This window comes from Mauremys reevesii, linkage group 27, assembly GCF_016161935.1.
Source record: "Mauremys reevesii isolate NIE-2019 linkage group 27, ASM1616193v1, whole genome shotgun sequence".
NCBI lineage: Eukaryota > Metazoa > Chordata > Testudines > Geoemydidae > Mauremys > Mauremys reevesii.
In genome coordinates, this window is record NC_052649.1 from 9,868,603 (window position 1) to 9,892,252 (window position 23,650).

The 23,650-nt window shown below is 42.5% G+C and overlaps 2 protein-coding genes across 4 annotated transcripts in view; one reads left to right on the top strand and one right to left on the bottom strand.

The window, feature by feature from the left end:
- The window catches only part of MPP3 (membrane palmitoylated protein 3), an 82,919-nt gene that overhangs the window by 52,564 nt on the left and 6,705 nt on the right, over positions 1-23,650 (bottom strand). The gene's annotated exons all lie outside the window — the stretch shown is intronic.
- LOC120392050 (G protein-activated inward rectifier potassium channel 1-like) lies at positions 1,573-21,874 on the top strand. 3 transcript variants are annotated; one of them, XM_039516390.1, is made up of 4 exons: positions 1,573-2,514; positions 18,952-18,994; positions 19,107-19,168; positions 21,048-21,122. In XM_039516390.1, exons 1-3 carry the CDS (start codon positions 1,864-1,866, stop codon positions 19,112-19,114), a joined length of 702 nt encoding a protein of 233 aa, XP_039372324.1. In that variant the 5' UTR covers positions 1,573-1,863; the 3' UTR covers positions 19,115-19,168; positions 21,048-21,122. The 3 variants fall into 3 exon arrangements, with proteins under 3 accessions (XP_039372324.1, XP_039372325.1, XP_039372323.1); XM_039516391.1 differs by lacking the exon at positions 18,952-18,994 and having other exon boundaries at positions 21,048-21,187; XM_039516389.1 differs by having other exon boundaries at positions 1,586-2,514; positions 18,952-19,168; positions 21,048-21,874.

A 23,650-nucleotide genomic window follows, 5' to 3' on the forward strand; every position in this document is an offset into this window, starting at 1 on the left:
ATCTCCGATAATAAAGTCATTAAAGGTGCTATTGCTGTATTCAGAATGTCTAATTTCTATTCTCAAGGAAAAGCCATTCTTTTCCCAAGCTCACAGAGATCCCTGGAGAAGGAAAATATTTGTATGAAGCAGGTTCATATTTACTCCAAAAACTAATAGTTTAATTTAGATTGAAAGGAATCTCTGTTGCGCCTATGCTTGGAAAGCAGGTTTGGTAATACCCTCAAGTACCTGCTGGCAACTATGCAGAAAGCATTCACATGGCTCTTAATGAAGGTCGGTCAAAAGCCTGTACATGTGTCAGAAAAAGAAGTAATAGAAATATACTTGGATCCCCATCAGGATGGGGTGAAAATACGGAAATTTAACTCCATGCAGATTAAAATAGTCACTTTATTTCCCATTCTGGATATTCAACAAAAAGCAGTTATTAATTATAATTAAAAATTAATTTGTCAGTAACTGATTTAGAAAACATTTGCTGAAAATTAGATATTGAAATTATTCATCCAATCAAGTGTCACTAATCTTAGTATTTGAATTGGGCTCTTGGTAATATAATATTTCTGACAAACATTATCTATATGAATAAAAAGTGAGAGATAAAATAGCTGATCATCCTACACTGTGATAGCTTGTCATTGATTTAGGCCCAATTGTTTCTGATCTCAGATCTTTTCATCCTTGTTTGAAGGTAGTGAAGCGGTTTTGAAATCATTTGAAGCTTCTTGAGATTTCCTTTCTGCACACTTCACTCTTACCTCCTGAACAGTCACTTTTCCACTTCAGCCACAAGCAGGAGCCTCTAACGCCTGATGTGTGGAACTTTGCCTTACTTGTAAAAATTTTAAATGTTGGCTGAGAGGATTCGCTTGTTCAAATTCCTTTATTGTGTAAGAGCCCTGCCATCTCATTTTGTTCCCTGTAAAGTCCCCTGTGCTGATGGCAGGACTAGTTTTCAGTGGATGACTCACTGCACTCCTATTCCAATCGCTTGCAGCCAGCACGCTGCTAGCGGGTTGTTACACCGATATGAGATGATGTGGGTTCAGAGCTAGACTTTGAGTGTAACCGCTTTGAAACATAAAGGCAGATTTGGATGCCAGTGTCGCGAGTTAGCGCCTTGACTACAATAAGAGCAGGAAAGGCTACACCGTGTCCCTGGCGCTTAGTCTTAGGTTTGCCGCGTTTTGTACAATTTGTGACTGCAAAACCATCGCCCCTTGGTGTGGGGTTCGCCGTCAGATTGGATTGTACTTTTCGTCTCTGGCGGTGCCTGTTCCTCCATCCCAAGCAGCATGAAACCCCACAGAATAACTCCCGGAGAATCAGCCCACCCAATGGGGGGTCAGAAATTCTTCTCTGCCCCTACCCCACGTTACTGCCCCCGCGTCTCCCTGTGGTAACCAGCGCGGGAGAAGCCCGGCTCGACCCTACTCCGGCTTCTCTGCTGCTGGCTCGCTCTCTTCCCGCGGTCCGTGGCTTCATGAATCTGGACGTGCCTCCTCCCCAGGGGACCAGGCAGCAGGAGCTGCGCTCGCTGATAGGTGCGGAGGCGCGGGGGAGGTGACAGCCCGTCCCGCCCCCCAGCGTTCACATCTCAGCCACTTCCCTGCGGGCTCCACAACCTGCCGAGCCCCAGGAGCACAGGCTGAGCCTCGCCTCGCTCCGCTGCGCCCCTGGGCTGAAGCGCCGACGGGAGGCAGCGCTCCCAGGGAACCGTGTAGCAGACACAGGGAAGCCGGACGCCGTCGGGCAGAGATCCTCGCGCTCCCGGACTCCGCAGCTGCCGGCAGCCCTGCGCCAGGCGCCCCAGACAAAGGGCCTGTCTAGCCCGGGAGCGGTCTCCCGCCTCGGCCCGGCATGTCGGCCGTGCGCAGACACCTCTGGGACGAGTACCAGGCGGTGGGCTCAGCCCGGGGCAGCGCCCGCAGGAAGCGGCAGCGCTTCGTGGACAAGAACGGGCGCTGCAACGTGCAGCACGGGAACCTGGGTGGCGAAAGCAGCCGCTACCTCTCCGACCTCTTCACCACGCTGGTGGACCTCAAGTGGCGCTGGAACCTGCTCATCTTCCTGCTGACCTACACGGTGGCCTGGCTGGTCATGGCCTCCATGTGGTGGGGCATCGCCTACCTGCGGGGCGACCTGCACCGCGCGCACGAGCAGAGCTACCAGCCCTGCGTGGCCAACGTGTACAACTTCCCCTCCGCCTTCCTCTTCTTCATCGAGACCGAGGCCACCATCGGCTACGGGCACCGCTACATCACCGAGCGCTGCCCCGAGGGCATCGTGCTCTTCCTCTTCCAGTCCCTGCTCGGCTCCATCGTGGACGCCTTCCTCATCGGCTGCATGTTCATCAAGATGTCCCAGCCCAAGAAGCGAGCCGAGACCCTCGTGTTCAGCCGGGCCGCCGTCATTTCCCAGCGGGACGGCAGGCTGTGCCTCATGTTCCGGGTGGGGAACCTGCGCAACAGCCACATGGTCTCCGCTCAGATCCGCTGCAAGCTCATCAAGGTGAGCGGGGGGGGGTGGCTTTGGCGCTGGGTTAGCCTGGGTGGGGACCGGACTGGAAACGGGCCCCCAGAGGGTCAAATCACAGCAGCCCCGGAGGCGTCTCCGGCGGTCAGAGGCAGCAGTGATTGTTTTCAAAGCCGTGCCACAGCCCTGCTCTGTCCGTCGAGCTTTGCACAATGGCTGGGACTGGGCAGCCGCTTTCTAAGGGGATTAACCCTTTAACCACCCTCCAGTGACACTCAGCTTTACAGTGAGGCAAAGCCCAGAGCAGAGGGCGACCGTCCCCCTGGCTTTCTTTGCCCCTTTGAGATAGCGCCGAATTTCACCAGGGCGCTGACACTTAGCTTCGTTCAGCGGGAGACGCTAGCTGGAAACTCGGTTCTGTTCACTTGACTCCGAGACTGAACACTTTGTTTGGCGGGCCAGGGAGAAGGATGTGGCACCTGTAGAATACTCCGAAGCAGCTAAGCGGGAATCTTTTTCAGGGTGTTCAGAAAATGAGGCGTGAGAGAGTTCAATATGGGAGGAGGTGAAAATGGAAGTCGGAGGGAAGGATGAAAACCTTATTTTGGTCCAAGAAATTGAGAGAGGGAACTGTTGCAGCCTGGTGCCTGCAGAAGTGTATCTAATGTAACTTTATAAAACCTTCCAGGGAGCACTTCTGTTTTCAGCTGTTTTCAGCTGTATGTTGTGAAACTGACTAAGAAATAAAATAGCTTAGTAAGGAAACAACAAGGAGTCCAGTGGCACCTTAAAGACAAACAGATTTATTCGGGCATAAGCTTTTGTGGGTAAAAACCCACTTCTTCAGATGCATGGAGTGAAAATTACAGATGCAGGCATTATATACTGACACATGAAGAGAAGGGTTACCTCACAAGTGGAGAACCAGTGTTGACAGGGCCAATTCGAACAGGGTGGATGTCACTACAAAAGCAGCTTTGCCTCTCCTGGCATTGACACCTCTTCATCAGTTATTGGGAGTGGACTACATCCACCCTGACTGAATTGGGCCTGCCAACACTGGTTCTCCACTTGTGAGGTAACTCCCTTCTCTTAACTTGGGGAAACTTGGGATCAGAAGGGCTAGTGAGGTCACCCTGCAAGAAGTAAAAGGGTGGGTGGAAGCCACAGTTGAGATTTTTGTACTTGTAGGTTAGCTACTGGTGTCAGAACTCTAAGCCATAACAGTATAGCATTAAGGCATCCAAAGCTTCAAGGCAGGTGCTGACAGAACCCCTTACTGGGTGATCCCCACAAATGTCACAAATGTACTATTTGTTACTTGCAGGTGTTTGGAAATATAAAAATGATTAAAAACTGATATTTATAGTATTAATCATAGAAGTAATATGAACCATTACAGAGAATAAACCCCAAAGCTTCTCTGCTTTACACTTGAATGCAAGTTTCTTTAGGAGCATTAGCCTGTTTTTTGACCAATCCTGTAAGGATTTTCCTACCACTGTTAGAGATTTGCACACTGGCAAGCTTTGTTCTGTTTTCTCATGTAAGAGTGTTTTCTTAAAACACACAGATAATTTGGAAGGATAAAACACTAAAGAAATAGTCCATCTCTGAAGAGCAGACATGAACAATTTCTGCAGATGAGTTGGATGGGATTTTCCATTTTTAAAGTTATGCTGAAATTCACAAATAGATTCCTTTAGGATGGTTTTATCAGTAAACAAGTATAAAACTAAGCATTATTGAAGGGTGAAATCTCTTGATTCCAACTAAAAGATGAACCAGTACTCTTCTATGAATACCAGCTACAGTAAGCATGTTTTATACCATTAATTTGACAGGAGATAAAAGACAAACTTACTGTTCCATCCAGCATTTCTGTTATTTGAGGGAATTCTCTAACTAGTTTGGCCAAATAAAAGAAGGAAAATTGCTGCAGGCATTTTGATGATCAAAATGAGGAATTGTTGGATGGGGGTAGTAATTAGTAACCAAGGGGGAGTATTATACAGTAACTCCTCACTTAACATTGTAGTTATGTTTCTGAAAAATGTGACTTTAAGCGAAATGATGTTAAGCGAATCCAATTTTCCCATAAGAATGAATGTAAATAGGAGGGGCTAGGTTCCAGGGAAATTTTTTTCACCAAACTATTATATAGATATACACACACAGTATACGTTTTAAACAGTTTAATACTGTTCACAGATATGATGATTGTGAAGCTTGGTTGAGGTGGTGAAGTTAGAGGGTGGAAGAGGGAGGGATATTTCCCAGGGAATGCCTTGCTGCTAAATGATGAACTAGTACTCGGCTGAGCCGTCAAGGGTTAACACGTTGTTGATGTAGCCTCTCATCAAGAAAGCATAAACAGGAGGGAGGGGAGACAGCATAGCAGATGGAGATAGACTGACTCTGTGTGTGTGTGTGTGTTGCACACTACCCCTTTAAGTAAGCTGACCCACTCTTAAGTGCATTGTCTTTTTAAGTGGATCAGGAAGTTGAGACAGCAGCTGCTGCCCCAAGCTCTCTCTGTCTATATGGAGACAGGGCAAGTGGGGTGCAGGAGCAGGGAGGACACCCTGACATTAGCCTTCCCCTTCCCCTCCCTGCACAGCAAGCAGGAGTCTCTGGGAGCAGCTCCAAGGCAGAGGGCAGGAGCAGCATGTGGCAGTGGGGGGAGGGACAGCTGAACTGCCGATTTCTAGCCTGCTGGGTGGCTGCAGCACAGGGAACTTAGGGGAGCAGAGAGCTGATAGAGGGGCTGCCGGTCCACCCTGGTTACAAGCCCCCACCAACTAGCTGCAATGGGCTGCTCTTCCTGCAAGCAGTGGACAAAGCAGGTGGCTGCCAAACAACATTAGAAGGGAGCATTGCACAACTTTAAATGAGCATGTTCCCTAATTGATCAGCAATGTAACAAGGTTAAACAGGATGACTTTAAGTGAGGAGTTACTGTCTTAACTAGACCCTAATCTATGGTAACATTAGATTCAGCAGTCTCCTGATCTTTCGCCCTCAAGAAATCTTTGAATCAAACTCATCTTTGGACAAATCCTCTAATTTGGCACTTAGACCAGCAATTTAGATATCAACAAAAAAGGTAGATTTCTATGGTTGTGCCATTTCAAAGCACTCTGCACTTAAATCCAGATAAATGAACTTATTCTTCAAATTCAGTCAAAGGTCTGAATATAGCTGTTCGGAAACAGTGTTTAGGAAACTTTCTTTGGAACTTCATGTCCAATTGTTTTACAGTCCAAGCTACAGTACAGGGGCTTTTCCCCAGCTGGAAATCTCCTGACTTCTAAGGATTGCTGATGAAGTATGTGTAGACTTGTTAGAATTTAAGTTTTGTCCTTTTACCATTTTATTGATATTATTGTTCATTTTAAGCTTTTTTTCTATTAGTATCTAAATTTTCACAGTTGTAGGAAGTTAGGAGTAGCTCAGACAATTATTTAATGACAGACATTGAGATTCAGAAAGTTAAAGCTTTATAAGCTGGCTGTTTTAGCAGAGTGTAAATGTGTGCTTTATGCAACATTCATTACAACATGTTGTATACACATTAAGGGACTCAAATTCTCAAGCAGCATTTTTCATGCTTTGCTTATCTGTAAATTTCTAAGATAATTTATGGAAATATTTTTTCATCATTTTGTGCATTTGCTGAAATGACATTTAAGGACATTTATTGATAAAAATCTAATCCTTCCAAGCCTAAGTATGAGAGAGCTTCCTTGCTTACACCATCCCTCTGCAATTCCTTTTACAGAAAAAAAGATTCCCATGATTCCTGTTGACATAAACAGAATTATATTTTGATTAAATAATTTGTATATTTAAAATGAGAAGTTGTATTATGGAAACAGTCTGCACTGCAGACAGTTTTATCAGGATAGGATCCTATTGTGCTGGGTGCTGTACAGAGTAAGAACAGTGTCCCTGCACCAAAGAGTTCATAGTCTAAAAAGTTAAAAAAACACACACAATGGTTATTTGGGAAGGGATATAACCTACCTGTAAATGGCTAGGATGAAGGCTAGCATTGCTTATTTATTCAGAGGATTTTATTTATTTATTTATTTTTGCAGGGGAAGAGATAGGAAATGGGATTAAAAGAAGGGAGAGAAGAGAAGAGAAGGGATGGGGATATCAGAGAGGAGAAGGTGGAGAGTAGAGCAGAGGAAAAGGGAGGGGCAATGATCGATTTAATGATTCTAAGGAAAGGAAGGAATGAGAGGAGCAGAATAAGGACAACTGACTTAAAAAAAATCAGACTTTAGTAGTTTCTTAGGGAGGCAATATTAAAGGCACAACTCCAAACTATCCTGATGAGAAGGAAAGATCGGAAGAATGTTAAGAGGCCAATATGGCTCCATTAGGAGTTCTTTAGTGACCTGATAATCAAAAAAGAATCTTACAAAAAGTAGAGATATGGACAAATTGCTGAGGAGGAGTACAAAAGAATAGCACAAGTGTGTAGGGACAAAATCAGAGAGGCTAAGGCACAAAATGAGTTGCATCTAGCAAGGGACATAAAAGGTAATAAGAAGGGGATCTTTACATATATTAGGAGCAAGAGAAAGACAAAAGAAAGTGTAGGTCCTCCACTTAGTGGTGAAGGAGAGCTAATAACTTATGACGTTAAGAAGGCTGAGGTGTTTAGAGCCTATTTTGCTTCAGTTTTTACTAAAAAAGTTGATGGTTACCAGATACTCAACATAATTAATATTAACAACAAGGGGAAAGGAATGCAAGCCAAAATAGGGAAAGAACAAGTTAAAGAATATTTAGATAAATTAGATGTATTCAAGTTGTCAGGGTCTGATTAATTTAATACTAGAGTATTTAGGGAGTTATTTGAAGCAATCTCAGAACTGTTAGCAATTATCTTTGAGAACTCCTGAAGGATGGGTGAGGTCCCAAAGGACTAGAGAAGGGCAAACATAGTACCTGTTTTTAAAAAGGGGAACAAAGAGTACCCGGGGAATTATAGACCAATCAGCCTAACTTTGATACCTGGACCTGGAAAAATATTGGAACAAATTACTAAATAATCAGTTTGTAAGCACCTTGAGGATAATAAGGTTTTAAGGAATAGTCAGCATTAATTTGTGAATAACAAATCATGCCAAACCAGCCTAATTTCCTTCTTTGACTGGTTTACTGGCCTAGTATATAGGGGGAGCAGTAGGTGATATATATCATCATGATTTTAGTAAGCTTTTTGACATAGTCCCACATGACAAACTCATAAACAAAGGAAATGTGATCTAGATTAAATTACTATAAGGTGGGTGCACAACTGTTTGAAAGACCATGCTCAACAGCTATAAGTGGTTCATTGCCAAACTGGAAGGCTGTATCTAGAGGGGTGCTGCAGGGGTCAGTCCTAGGTCCAGTAGTATTCAATATTTTCATTAATGACTTGAATAATGGAGTGGAGAGTATGCTTATGGAATATGTAGATGACACCAAGCTGGGAGGGGTTGAACGCACTTTGGAGGACAGGATTAGAATTCAAAACTACCTTGACAAATTGAAGAATTGATCTGAATTCAACAAGATGGAATTCAATAAACATAAGTGCAAAGTACTTCATTTAGGAAGGAAAAAAGTCAAATGCACAACTACAAAATGGCGAATAACTGACTAGGTGGTAGTACTTTTGAAAAAAATATTGGTTTATAGTGGATCACAAACTGAATATGAATTAACAATGGGATGCAATTGTGAAAAAAAACTAATTTTGGGGTGTTGTGATGGGTTGGATCACAGAAACTCCCTCAAGACTGTTACTAGATGTGCTGGGATACCACTGAGAGCGAACACACACACACACACACGAACGAACACACACACACGAACGAACACACACACACGAACGAACACACACACCTTCCCTCCACTCCCGTCTTGCCGAGCTAGACGCACCAGTCTGCTCCAGCACAGACCAAGAGGACAGTTCACAGAAATTAAAATTCACTTAGCCCAGGGGTTTCCTCAGTTAACAGGGACTTTCCCAGCATCCAGTCTTTCTGGGAGCCTAAACCCCGAATACATCTGTTTTACTCTGTATAAAGCTTATATTCTCTCTTGTGGGCAGAAACCCCTTTGTTCTTCTGTGTAAAATCACAGCAACAAGATGGAGTTTGTAGCCACCTGGGCAGTCCCATGTCCATGAATGATTCAGCTTTTTGCAGGCCGATGCCATTGTTTACATGTTAGTGTGAACATTCCCAGGAAAGCTCAGATGTGGATTGGTATCTCCCAAAGTCCATTGTTAGTTTAGTACTCCCAACTACTTGAATAATCCTTTACCCTTTCTTATGTGTTTCTTACAGCAAACACTTTAAATACAAGCATACAACCAATGCTCATAACTTCAAATGATATATATACAAATAGGATGAATATATTCAGTAGATCATAGCCTTTGAAAGATAGGTTACATGGCATATCTAGCATAAAACATATTCCAGTTATGTCATATTTACACTCATAAGAATAATTTATATAAAGCATTATGGAGTGCAGCGTCACAGGTGTATTAATTGGAGTGTCATATGTAAGACATGGGAGGTAACTGCCTTGCTGTACTTGGCACTCATGAGGCCTCAGCTGGAGTACAGTGTCCAGTTCTGGGGGGCACGTTAGGAAAGATGTGGACAAATTAGAAAGAATCAAGAGAAGAGCAACAAAATGATAAAAGTTTTAGTAAACTTGACCTATGAGGAAAGGTTTAAAAAAAGGGAGCATGTTTAGTTTTGGGAAAAGAAGACAGTGGGCGGGGGGAACCTGTTAACAGTCTTCAAATATGGTAAGGGCTGTTCTAAAGTGGATGGTGATCAGTTGTTCTCCATGTCCACTGAAGGTAGGACAAGAAGTAATGGGCTTAATCTGCAGCAAGCAATTTTTAGGTTAGACATGAAAAACTTTCTAATTATAAGAGTAATTAGGCTCTGGAACCAGCTTCCAAGGGAGATTGTGGAATCCCCATCATTGGAGGCTTTTAGAAACAGGTTGGATAAACACCTGTCTGGGATGGTCCAGATTTACTTGGTCCTGCATCAGAACAGGGGGTTGGACTTGGTGACTTCTTGATGTCCCTTCCAGCCCTATGTTTCTATGATTCTGTAATGTGAAAGTAAAACATGTAATTAGAGCAGAGTTTACAGTCCAAAGAAGTCTAAGGGTAGCCGTCCATTGTGAAGTCAGGGTTTAGCAGCTATTAGGTAATGTATGCATTATAGGTACCTGCATTAATTCCAAACTCAGTGTGCATCATTGTGTCTAGCAACCTCCAAAAGCAGAAAATTCTGGAATTATGTTGTTGTCAGACTATGCTAGTAGGCTGATAAGGGCCCAGATCCTCAACTGTGGCTAAAGTGTGCTTGATGCAACTCTGAAGAAAGAGTGCTTAGCAGTCCTTTGTGTTCCCCTCCATATTATCTTGGCTGAGCACTTCATGAGTCTCCTAATATATGTTTAGAGTAGCCTGAAGGTATCTAAGTTTTCCAGCTATCCCTGGCTCCAGATGGCAGCTGGGGCACACAAGTACCTAGGTCACACCCCCATCCCAAGCCATCACCCACCCCACAACTGGAGCAGGGGGTGAGGATTGGCGTGGACCCTGCAGTGGCTCTACACCATCTGAGGTCCTCCATGTGCTGGGGACCCTCTTGCGGCTAGTAAGTCAGCTTTTGGGCAGCTTTGTATTAGTGGAGCGATACATGTATAATGTATCGCTCGGAACTTATGGACACTCCAAGATGGTGAGTTTACCCACATCCTCAGTGCCATATTACACTCTCATCATACCAGAAAATGACTAAGTTACCAAGAAGGTCCTGTGTTTCTTGCAATTTGTGCTCTTCCAATTGTGCTTTGTCCAATCATGCTGACAGCTGATCTTGCTTCACTCCTCTTGCACATGATTAGACGGAGCTTTAATTCTATCAGAGTTAAGCAATGCTAAGAGATATCCTTTATCACACTTTTATACTTTTAAGGGGACCCATATTTAGCCAATGAACACAAAGTTTCCACACACAGTTTCAGTGAGGGACAAGGGAGTTCTGAAAGCTTTGCTGTTTTAAAAAGGTATGTCTATCTAAATGTGATATTTTATTGGATGTGTGCTGTTTGTCCCAGGGCACTCAGATTACAAAGATGTCATCATATAGTGGTGGCTGATTACCCTTCTGTGGTATGTGAAGCTGCCTAGCAACATTGCCGAATAGTACAATGTTGCAATAGAGATGCCAGAATCAGCTTTGGAGTGGATTGTAGACAACTGTATTGTGATGGGTTGCAGTCACCTCTATGAGCACCACTTTACATGCTAGCATGGTGTTGCTGCTCTCTGCAGCTCCCAGCACCCCCTGCATGCTGTCTGTCAGCCTTTGTGAGTCTTCTGTGGCTCAGCCCTCCAGCCAGGTGTCACAGTTCAAAAGCCTTCTAGGGTATAACAGACTCAAAATAGAAGCAATTCCTTGTCCTTCAGGGCCAATTATAACCAAAATAGTTTCTCACCCTTCTGGGTGAAATTCCCTCTCTGAAATTGAATCTTGAACTCCTGCCCCCAACTGTGGCCAGTAATGGGCACTGGCTCTGCTGGTTCCTCTGGCTGTGACCTTGGCAATGTCCCTCCTTGCTCCTCTGGCTCCAGCCAGGAACTGCCTTGCTGACACTGACAGCAGGCATTCTATTTTGGCCTTCTGGGCCTTGATTGACTGTTGCTGGTCTCCAGCCCTTCCGGTTGCTGGAGAACCAGATCTCACTGGATCCCAACATGGCCGCTCCTTTTCTCACAGAGAACTGTTTCATGGGGAGAAGTCCAGTAGGGGGCCCCAAAGGCTGGTACACCCCATCAAACATAGACAAAATAGGGTTACAAAAACCAAGTCAGTTTGTTTCAGCTTTCACTTTTTCAGATTGTGACAGGGTCAGGCCAGATGGCTACAGAAGGGTGCAGGAAGGAAGGTAAATTAGCCTCAGGATAAGCAGGTCCCTCTTCCCCTGGTAACTGAGTAGGGGTTACTCCAGGTTAATTAGGACACCTGGAACCAATTAAGAACCTGCCAGAATGGGTTAAACGCCTTCCCCTCCAGACAGTTAGTGTGGGTGGTAGGTGTTGTGAGAGCTGAGTGGTGTGGAAGCTGAGAAGGACCAGAGGAGAAGCCTGCAGGTATAGAGATTGGGGAGAAACCCTAAACAAGAACTAAGGACCCTTCCAAGTCCAAAGATCTGAAGAAAAGGACCCTGCCAGAAGGGGAGAGACTGAGCCGTGCATGTGGTGTGGTGCTGTCACACCCAGAAGGGCTACCAGAGACTAGGGGCTCTTCCTCCCCCGGCAGGAGGAATCCCACCCAAGTAAAGTGGGGACAATAAGCCAAGGGGCATGAGGAAGTAACCCCAGGAAGCTAGCAGTTTTCCTGGGAACTGGCAGCATGAGGCTGCTACTTATAGGGTTCCTGGGTTGGGGCCCAGAGTAGAGGGCAGGATTGGGCCTGCCACCCCCCCTTTTTCTCTCACTGGATGTCCACCAAGGAGGCCAGAAGCCCCAGTGAAGCATTAAGTGCCTACCAGGTCCAGAAATGGGAGGGCCAATTGGAGACAGAATTTCCCCATCCACTATAAACAGGAAGCGTGGGACCTGCTGAGGCGGAGAAGAAGCCCTGTTACAAGATATTGAAGTCAGTTTCATAGATTCCAAGGCCAGAAGGGACCAGTGTGATCATGTAGTCTTATCTCCTGTATAACACAGACCACAGAACTTCCCCCTCAAAAATTTCTCTTTCAACTAGACCATATTTTTTTTTTAAATCCAGTTTTGATTTAAAAATTGCGGGTGATGGAGAATCCACCAGAACCTCTAGTAAGTTGTTCCAGTGGTTAACTATCCTCAGTGTTAAAAATTTACACCTTATTTCTAGTCTTGAATTTGTCTAGCTTTAACTTCAAACCACTGGATCTTGTTATACCTTTGTCTGCTGGATTGAAGGGCCCATTATCAAATATTTCTACCCCATATAGTACTCAAGTCACCTCTTACCCTTCTCTGTTAAGTTAAAGAAACTGAAATCTTTGAGTCTATCATTATAAACCAGGTTTTATAATCCTTTAATCATTCTAATGGCTCTTCTCTGAACTCTATCCAATTTATCAACATCTGTTTTGAATTGTGGAGACCAGAATTCAGTATTTCAATAGCAGTTGCACCAGTGCCAAATACAGAAGTAACGTAACCTCCCTACTCCTCCTCGATATATCCAAAGATTGCAATAGCTCTTTTTGCTACAGCATCACTCTGTGAACTCATGGTCAGCTGATGATGCACCATGTCCTCCAAATCTTTTTAAAAGTAACTGCTACCCAGGAAAGAGTCCTTCATTTTCTACGTACGGCCTACATTCTTTGTTCCTATATGTATGACTTCTTATTTGGCCATATCAAAACACAGTTTGCCAGCACCCCGCTTACCAAGCAGTTCAGAGCACTCTGTATCAGAGACCTGTCCTCTTAATCCTGATCATTGATAAAAATGTTAAATAGCATAGGGCCAAAAACTGATCCCTGCAGGACCCCATTAGAAACACACCTGCTCAGTGGTGACTCCTCATGTATTATTACATTTTGAGACCTATCAGTTAGCCAGTTTTTAATTCATTTAATATGTGCCATGTTAATTTTATATTATTCTAGTTTTTAAAGCAAAATGATGTGTGGTACCAAGTCACATGCCTTACAGAAGTCCAAGTATATTACATCAACACTAGTACCTTTATCAACCAAAAAAACCCCAAGTTAATTTGACAGGATCTATTTTCCATAAATCCACGGTGATTGGCATTTATTATATTACCCTCCTTTAATTTTTTATTGAGTCCTGTATCAGTTGCTTCATTATCTTGCTTGTGAGCAGTGTGAGCCTGATAGGCCTATAATTAGCTTGATTGGCCCATTCACTCTTTTTAAATATTGGTACAACAGTACCTTTCTTCCAGTCTTCTGGAACTTCTTTGGTGTACCAAGAGTTACTGAAAATCAACACTAATGGTCCAGCAAGCTCAGTCAGCTCTTTTAAGACTCTTGATAGCAAGTTATCCAGAACTGCTAATTTAAAAATGTCTAACTTTAGTAGCTGCTGGATAATCAACTGAAAATGAGCTCCCTGTGAGAGACTGTGGCCAAAAGCAGTAATGCAATATTTGGATGTATTATTAGGAGACAATCAAGTAGGAGTTGGGAGGTTATATTTCCTCTATATTTGGCACTTCTGTGACCTCTCCTAGAATACTGTGTCCAGTTCTGGTCTACACAGGAAGGATGTTGATAAACTGAGGTGTGCTTCAGAGAAAACCCCATTGAAAACATGCCTAACAGCGGAAAAAATCAAGGAGATCAGTCTGTTTAGCTTAACAAAGAGGAGGTTAACTTGCTCAGTTAAATTTCTGTTCCCCATGTAGATAAGAGGGCTCTTCAGTCTAGCAGACAAAGGTATAATAAGATCCAAGGGCTGGAAGATGACACTAGACTAAATCAGACTAGAAATTAGGCACACCTTTAACAGTGAAGGTTATAAAACAGTGGAACAATTTACAAAGGTTCTGTGGATTCTCAATCACTGGAAATTTTAAAATCAAAATTGGATGTTTTTCTAAGGAATATATACTCTAGTTCAAACAAGAATTAAGGGAAGACCTATAGCCTGTGTTATGCAGTTCCTTCTGGCCTTATAATCTATAAATCTGGCCTTGTCTCTCTCATGTGACTGCTGATTTACAGTCTCATGACCTCTGTAGTAGTTCTTAATTCTTATGGGTAGAGTTGCAGACACACAATTTAATTAAAGACAAAGTTTAATTAAAATCATAGACAATAGAAATGTAGGACTGGAAGGGACATCGATATATTATCTAGTCCAGTCCTCTGCACTGAGGCAGGACTAAGTATTATCCAGACCTTCCCTAACAGATGTTTATCTAACCTGCTCTTAAAAACCTCCAGTGATAGAAATTCCACAACCTAAAGTGAGATTTTATTAACCTTTTTCCAAACCTTGAGAAGACTTAGGTGAGATGGATGGAGGTTTGAGACAATTCTTATTTTTTATAAACCTGTTTGGTGTTTAAAAAGTGTGAGAAATATGATCTCTCAGCTTTTAAATACACTATCTATTTATTTAGTTAGATCATACAATTTAATGCAAATTTTTCAAGTCATTGTTTCAACTGGCATAATACTCACTTGGATGAAGTTTAGTTGGTAACTCAGAATTCTAAGATTTTTTTTCTAGGGTTATCGATTAATTGCAGTTAACTCACGTGATTAAAAAATTAATCGTGATTAATTGCAGTTTTAATCGCACTGTTAAACAATAGAATACCAATTGAAATTTATTAAATATTTTGGATGTTTTTCTACGTTTTCAAATAGATTGATTTACAACAATTACAACACAGAATACAAAGTGCACAGTGCTCACTTTATATTATTTTTATTAAATATATGCACTGTAAAAATTATAAAAGAAATAGCATTTTTCAATTCACCTCATACAAGCACTGTAGTGCAATAGCTTTATCATGAAAATGCAGCTTACAAATGTAGAATTTTTGTTACATAACTTCATTCAAAACCAAAACAATGTAAAACTTTAGTGCCTACAAATCCACTCGGTCCTACTTCTTGTTCAGCCAGTTGCTAAGACAAATGAGTTTGTGTATGTGTATGGGGGATAATGCTTCCTGCTTCTTATTTACAATATCACCTGAAAGCAAGAACAGGCATTCGCATGGCACTTTTATAACTGGCACTGCAAGGTATTTACGTGCCAGATATGCTAAACATTTGTATGCCCGTTCATGCTTTGGACACCATTCCAGAGGACATGCTTCCATGCTGGTGACGCTCATTAAAAAAATAATGCATTCATTAAATTTGTGACTGAACTCCTTGGGGTAGAATTGTGTGTCTTCTGCTCTGTTTTACCCACATTCTGCCATATATTTCATGTTACAGCAGTCTCGGATGATGACCCAGCACATGTTCGTTTTAAGAACACTTTCACTGCAGATTGGACAAAACACAAAGAAGATACCAATGTAAGATTTCTAAAGATAGCTATAGCACTCACCCAAGGTTTAAGACTCGGAAGTGCCCTCCAAAACCTGAGAGGGATAAGGTGTGAATCATGCTTTCAGAAGTCTCAAAAGAGCAACGCTCTGATGCCGAAATTACAGAACCTGAACCACCAAAAAAGAAAACCAACCTTCTCCTGGTGGCTCCAGACTCAGATGATGAAAGTGAATGTGTCAGTTCACACTGCTTTGGATCGTTATCTAGTAGAACCTGTCATCAGCATGGACACACGTCCTGTGGAATGATGGTTGAAGCATGAAGGGACATATGAATCTTTAGTGCATCTGGCATGTAAATACCTTGTGATGCCAGCTACAGCAGAGTCATGCGAACACCTGTTCTCACTTTCAAGTGACATTGTAAACAAGAAGTGGGAAGCATTATCTCCTGCAAATGTAAACAAACTTGTTTGTCTGAGCGACTGACTGAAAAAGAAGTAGGACTGAGTGGACTAGTGGGCTCTAAAGTTTTAAATTGTTTTATTTTTGAATGCAGGTCTTTTTGTACATAATTCTACATTTATAAGTTCAACTTTCATGATAAAGAGATTGCACTACAGTACTTGTACTAGGTGAATTGAAGAATATCATTTCTTTTGTTTTTTACAGTGCAAATATTTGTAATAAAAATAAAGTGAGCACTGTATTGTGTTGTAATTGAAATCAATATATTTGAAAATGTAGAAAACATCCAAAAATATTTAAATAAATGGTAATTCTATTGTGATTAATCATGCTGTTGAATAATAATTACCATATGTACTCGTTCATAAGCCGAATATTTTTGGTAAAAAAGTGACACATCAAAGAGCGGGGGTCAGCTTATAAACAGGTCTACACCAAAATTTGATGATTTTAAACTCTATGGAATAATTGAATTGAATATCTAATACAGGGATCAGCAATCTTTGGCACACGGCCTGCCAGGGTAAGCACTCTGGTGGGTCGGGCTGGTTTGTTTACCTGGTGTGTCCGCAAGTTCAGCCGATCTTGGCTCCCACTGGCCGCGGTTCGCCGCTCCAGGCCAACGGGGGTGGCAGAAAGTGGCCAACACATCCCTCGGCCCGTGCCACTTTCTGCCACCCCATTGGCCTGGAGCAGCAAACCACAGCCAGTGGGAGCCGCGATCGGCCGAACCTGCAGACGCACCAGGTAAACAAACCAGACCGGCCCCACAGGGTGCTTACCCTGGCAGGCCGTGTGCCAAAGATTGCTGATCCCTGATCTAATACATTGTAGTTTTGTTTACTTGGAGCGTCTGCAGGCATGGAGCCCCTCAGCTCCCTGTGGCCATGGTTCACCATTCCCATTGTCTGGGAACGGCAAACTGCAGCCACAGGGAGCTGAGAGGCTCCATTCCTACAGATGCTCCAAGTAAACAAAACATGCCGACCCACCAGCAGCTTACCCTGACGGGCCTGGAGCCAAAGTTTTCCAACCTCTGAAATATAGGGTTGGCTTAAGAAAGGTAAAAATAGCAAAAACTGTATGACCCTATCTATTCTGGGGGGTCGGCTTATAAACGAACAGGCTAATGAAAGAGTATATATGGTAAAAAAAATTTATCACTTGAAAGCCATATTTTTTTCTAAATCAGTGGTTCAAGATATTTTCTTTAAAACATGGTAAACCATGCAGCTCATGCTCAGTCTTATCAGTTTCGATGATAGATCAGATGTCTGCTACTAGTTAATGCTCATCCTGAGAGAACAGTAGCCAGCCAACTTAATTAAAGCTATGCACTCTACTGTTTGATATTGTAACTTTTCCTGAAAGGACCTAAAGTACTTTTTTCAGTAGTCTGACAAAGCCTTCACCCTTAGTCCAGGTTCTTGTGCTTACCATGGGGCAGAATTCTTGTTTGCTTTTAGTTTCTAGCACTGTCAGTCTTGTAACCTTCACCAAAAACGTTTTAAAAGTCATGCAGCTGACATTCTTATTGATCTCATTAGCCATGGAGAAACTGATTCCTGTCAAAGAGGGTGAAAGCCTTGTTATTTGGGATAAGAAGACATCACAACTTCTTAGCTGGGAAACAGACAAAAAACACATGAATATCTGAAGAACTAAAACAGACATTTAATATAGCTGAAATACCCCACCAGCTAATTAGCTGGTTATATAATTGCCGACCTATACCAGACAATCAGGCATTCTAGTTTTTTGTGGTATTAGTGGTGAGAAGAGGGAATTTGGAGATGCAGTAGTCAATTGTAGAAATTAAAAATGGAAAACTCCTGCTAGGGCATCTAGTCCATCACATAAGGTGAAAGCTTCCATTGACTTCAGTGGGGCTATGACTTCACCCCAGGTCTAACAAAGGATCTAAAGAACAGGATGTCTCGTGATGGTAATAGTAAACTTATAATAATACAGCAAAGGCAGAAATGTGTATTAAATATTTGTTCTGTAGTTAGGAAGAAGCTGGATAATTATTCATATCATAGCAATAATAACTACATAATTTCCAACCAGAAGTAACTAGGGAGAATGTTAAATAGCATTGGCAAAGTTTCTGAACATTTAAAATCTCCAAGATCCAAATAACTTGCACTCAAGAACTTTAAAGCAATTGGCTGAAGAACTCTGACCAATTGATGTTGATTTTTTAATAAATATTGGCATATTGTGGAAGTTCGAGATGACTGAAAAAAGGTAATATTGTGCCAATATTTACAAAGGATAAATGAAATGACCTGTGTAACAATAGGACAGTTTCTAGAATACCAATTCTGGACAAAATCTTGAAATGCTTGATACAGGCTGCAAGCAGTGAAAAATGCCAGTCAACATGGTTTTATGGAATAGGACTTGTCAATTTTTTTTTTTTTTTAATATTACAAGTTTGGTTGATAAATTGACATGAGTTGTGTAGGCCTTTGAGCTAGTACCACATGACTTAACTAAAAAAAAAAAGCAATATACAAAACTAATGTATCACATATTAAATGGATTAAAATTGACAACTGGTAGATCTGAAATTGTTAATGAAACCTCATCATTCAGTCAGATTGTTTCTTGTGGGGTCCCACTGGGATCTGTTCTAGGCCCAATGCTAATCGATATCTTTATCAATGGCCTGGACGAAAATATAAAATCACTGTTAGCAAAGCTTCTAGATGACAGTCTGGGGGAGTAGTAAATAATGACAGGATCAGTTATACAGAGTGATCTAGGAGTGTCTAGTGTAATATACTAGTACCTCCATATGATGACACAGAGAACTGCTGTTTAAATAGTAATGTTATCAGAGATACACATTTAGACCCAGTCACAACTTCATATACTGCCTGGGGCCTAACTGTCTTTTTGTCTTTAGTCCCGACAGACACCTGAAGGGGAATTCCTGCCATTAGATCAATGTGAGTTGGATGTTGGATTTGGAACTGGAGCTGACCAGCTGTTTTTAGTTTCTCCTTTAACCATCTGTCATGAAATCAACCCCAAAAGCCCCTTTTTTTGTCTCTCTCAAAGATCGCTAAGAAGTGAGCAGTTTGAGATCGTTGTCATCCTTGAAGGAATTGTTGAAACTACTGGTAAGATTTTGAACAAAGTAAATGGTCTATGTCAGTGTTTCTCAAACTGGGGTCCATGGACCCCTGGTGGTCTGTGAGGATACTCCGGGGGGTCCGTGAGTCATGTCTGTCTCCAAGCGGTCTGCGAGTCATGACTTGTCTGGGGCCGCCAGGCCTGCTGATCAACTCTTCCCCTCCCTCCCAGTGCTTCCTTCATGACACAAAACAGCTGTTAAGCAGCATGCAGGAGGGAGGGGGAGGAGTGGGACGGGGCGCGCTCGGGGGAGGTGGCAGAAAGAGGTGGGGAAGAGGAGGGGCACAGATGGAGCAAGGTGGGTGGAGGAAGAGGTGGAGTGGGTATGGTAACCAGATGTCCTTCTGGCTCCTAGGTGCAGGGACGTCGGTGTGTGTGTGTGTGTGTGTGTGTGCGTGTCTGCATGCTGCCCCTGCCATGAGTGCTGGCTCCGTAGCTCCCATTGGCCGGGAACTATGGCCAATGGGAGCTGCAGGGGCAGCGCCTGCCAACAGAGGCGGCAGCAGCGTGCAGAGCTGCCTGCCTGGCCAGCCGTGCCTCTGCCTAAGACCCAGAGGGAGATGTCGCTGCTTCTGGGGAGCCACCCGAGGTAAACGCCACCCAGAGCCCGTGCCACAGCCTTGAGCCCCCTCCTGAACCCAAACTCCTTCTCGGAGCCTGCACCCCTCCTGCACCCGAACTCCCTCCAGGAGCCTGTGCCCCACCTGCCAGCCCTGAGCACCTCCCATACCCAAATTCCCTCCCAGACCCAGAACCCTGAACACCCTCCCATGCCCCAACCCCCTGCTCCAGGCCTGAGCCCCCTCCTTGCTGGAGCCACGGCAACGTGCCCCCAATCTGTGACTGGGACTGCTCGGTCTGGCTGTCTGGCCCAGCTGGGGCTGCTCGGGTTTGGAGGTCCTCTAAAAATGTTTAAATCAAAATGGGGGTCCTCGGGTTGCTAAAGTTTGAGAACAGCTGGTCTACATATTGTATTTTAATGTTGACACTTTCAGTTTGTCTTTAGTCCTAATATTTCTCTTAATCAATGGTATAATATTGTATCAAGGCAGTCATTCAAATTCTGTTCTCCTGGAAAATTCATATTGGTTGTTTCCATCAACCTAACAACATGGTAAGCTTGGAACAGATTTTGTGCCTCAGCTAAAATGTTTTCATGATCAATTTACAAGTTTTCATTAAAATATAGTAATCTATGAATCTGTGCCTTAAGTGAGGCAAAAAATCTCATAACTTTTACAATATAGCATATGTAACAATATCAGAGACTGTTGTAACATGATGTCAGCAGTGATGTTTTTAGGTTTGTGTTGGTGAGAAAGGAGCTCAGCATGCTAGGGGCAGTGTGTTAAAAAGTTATTAATCTAGCTCTAGTTCCTGGCACTCCTAATCTTTGCTGGAGAACTCTCTAAATTCAAGCCGGGAGTACAATCCTTAACCCTCATACCCAGCTGAGTAATGGGCCTTTCAGACCACTTCTGAGAGAACTTCCCAGACACTAGTACAACTAAAGTAGCACACCAATACCCCTAGTAAGAGAATACTCCCTAAAGTATATGTTACCTCACTTTTATTATTTTATTTGTAATTACATCTCCCCACTATTCAAAATAAATTGGTTTGGTACAATGACAAGACAGAGTTAATCAAATATTTGTATAAGCAAATCTGACTAAGTACTTAGAAACACTATCTCAACTGTTAGGAGATTGGCGCTCACCAGATGGAGCAACACATTATCTCCATATTGTTTGATGTAGAATAGGATTGATTTTTATTATGCAATCTTACCATATATTCTCCTCCTACCATATGTTGATCTGTTCTTTCATTTTATAAGATTAACGATCCTGTCTGTTTATGTAGGAATGACGTGTCAGGCTAGGACCTCCTACACAGAAGATGAAGTTCTTTGGGGCCACAGATTCCTCCCAGTAATGTCCCTAGAGGATGGCTTTTTTCGTGTGGATTACTCTCAGTTTCATGCCACCTTTGAAGTCCCCACACCTCCTTATAGTGTAAAAGAACAGGAGGAAAGCCTGTCTCTTCCATCTCCTTTCAATACTCCTATTGGTAACAACCGAAACAGAAGGAAACACATCTGCTCACTTGACTGTATTGATATTTTAGAAGAGAAAACAAACAAGTTTCCTAGTAAACTGCAAAAACTTAGCTCCAGAAAGGAAGGCCTTCAGAGAAGAGTCCTGAGAATGAGTTCCAGCAATGTAGAGAAAGCTTGCAGTACTGGAGATCTCTTAAAAATTCAGCAGATAAGTTCTGTTCCCAGCAATGAAGATGGTGATGAAAGGATACAACTGAAGGCCTTCAGAATCAAATCTGAGTCTTTGACTCAGTCTACTGGAGATCTTGAGTTACAGAAAAAGCCTCAAGGTATGCTCACCTTAGGGACAAGACTAGAGGATAATTTGCCTGCCAAACTTCGAAAAATGAATTCTGATCGCCTCTCCTAAATAACAGAATTGCATTTTAGACTTCTGTCCTTCAGGATTATTTTGGAATACTACTGTGATAATATGGTTTTGCCAAGGGATTCTTCATAAATAACAATTTTCAAAATTAATTAGCATTTTTCTATAATATTCAATACAAATTATGATTTATGTAGCATGGTAACTGTACAAGGTGCTATACTGTAAGTTCATTGTGCCAAATAAACAAGTCTCTGCTTTAAAGATGTGTATCAGCACTACTGTAACAGATTGGTCTGGTTTTCCACCCTTTCAGAAGTCTTTCTGAAATAAGAGGCCAGATTCTCAGCTATGACTAAAGTGCACATAGTGCAGGTTGGGTGGGGGAGGGTTCAATGGCAGCATAAACCTCACCTTTGCACTCCCCTGATCCTAGGGCTGCTGTGTATAATGTGGGTATTCCCCCTGTCACCCCTTCCCCCCACATCATATATTATAGTAGCCCTGTGTGTGGTCTAATCTATGCCATCTCTTAACACCCTTAAGGGACTAAAGCCATCACTGGGGAACTGTGTACCATAAAGATGCCCAGCCACATCTCCTGTGCTAGCAATGGGGGGGTTGGTGGGAGGTAGCAGCAGGGGCTATATGAGCTGCTGTGCCACTGGAGGATCCATTACACTTCTGTGAGCTTCCCAGGACAGGATGCACATGTTCTAATGGCCAGCAGCCAGATTGATTAAAGGATTTGGACAAAGAAGTAGATTAAGAAAAAGTACAAAACATTTTTCTCTTACAACTAAAAGAATTAAATCTGAAATTAGTACATTTTATCAAAAACAGTTGGTGAGACAATAGAGGCACAGAAATGAGTATGGCCCTGAATACTACAGTCCTATGATATGAAAAAATAAGGTTTTTTTTCAGAAGGTAGGTGACCAGCAGTGTCTCAAACGCATGAGTAAAAATTATATTTTGACTTATTGAATTTTAGAAAATGGTAAGAACTGGACTCGTATTTTATTTTCTTAACATCATTAGTTCCATAGTTATCAAATAATCAAATGTTTGCTTCAGTTTCTATTCTAGAATTGTTATTCATCTTTTCCCTGTGGAAAAATGACTTGTTTCCAGACTATGGAGAGCAAACAAAATCATATCTTAACTATTTAATAAAATAATATTTAGTACTTACTGTATATGATGCTTTGCTTCTTCAAACCATTCCACAAGAAGATCAAATTTCTACTCTGGTATACTAATGCAATTTCACTGAAGTCAGTGGGACTACACTGGCATAACAGAACAGAACTTGGTCTATTAACTAATCATCACAGCACCACTTGTGATAAAGAAACTCAAGCAGAGATTAAGTGATTTGCCCATTGTCACAAAAGCAGATGGATCTCCAGTCAGGGTTAGAATTCAGAAGTTCCTGATTCCCACTCCTGTGCTAATACCCCTAAACCAATAAGCTGCCCATGTAGAATGGAATGGACAAGAGCAACATCTCTAAGAACAACAGTTACGAAAGGTAGGTAACCGTTTATGTCATGCTAGCACAATATTCCTTATTTCTAAAGGATGGTTAAGTTACAGGCACTATGGGATTGATAATGTCCTTATTTGGATTTCCCTTCAACTATTAGGTGTCAGTTATGTACAGAGACCAGAGCCAGTCCTAGGGCAGTATAGTGTATTTGGAATCTCTTTGGTAATCCAAGCTCTGAGGCTGGGAATTGTGGCAGTAAAGTCACTTTCTATTTTTAGACAAGAGGAAGACATGTGAACAGTTGGAGTTCCCCGGGGGTGGGGGAAGAAATATTGACATGCCTTTGCTGAAGAAAGGGGAGGGAAAACATCTCCCAAATTCTTCAGGAATTTGAACTGAACTTCCAACAAATTTGCATGGTTAGGAAACAAAAACTAATGAAAACGGGAAACATGTTGATAGATGGCTTAGCCTGTGTCTCTGTTTTTGAACTGCTTGTACACACACTAGAGCTGCAATACTATACTGTACATTGGATGGAGGGAAAA

What these genes read in the sequence shown, in the direction of transcription:
- LOC120392050 (XM_039516389.1), top strand. Translation starts at nt 1,864, where the DNA reads ATGTCGGCCGTGCGCAGACACCTCTGGGACGAGTACCAGGCGGTGGGC. An exon ending in TCCGCTGCAAGCTCATCAAG is followed by an intron (nt 2,515 to 18,951) that starts GTGAGCGGGGGG and finishes TTTTGTCTTTAG; the next exon opens with TCCCGACAGACACCTGAAGG. An exon ending in AGGAATTGTTGAAACTACTG is followed by an intron (nt 19,169 to 21,047) that starts GTAAGATTTTGA and finishes CTGTTTATGTAG; the next exon opens with GAATGACGTGTCAGGCTAGG.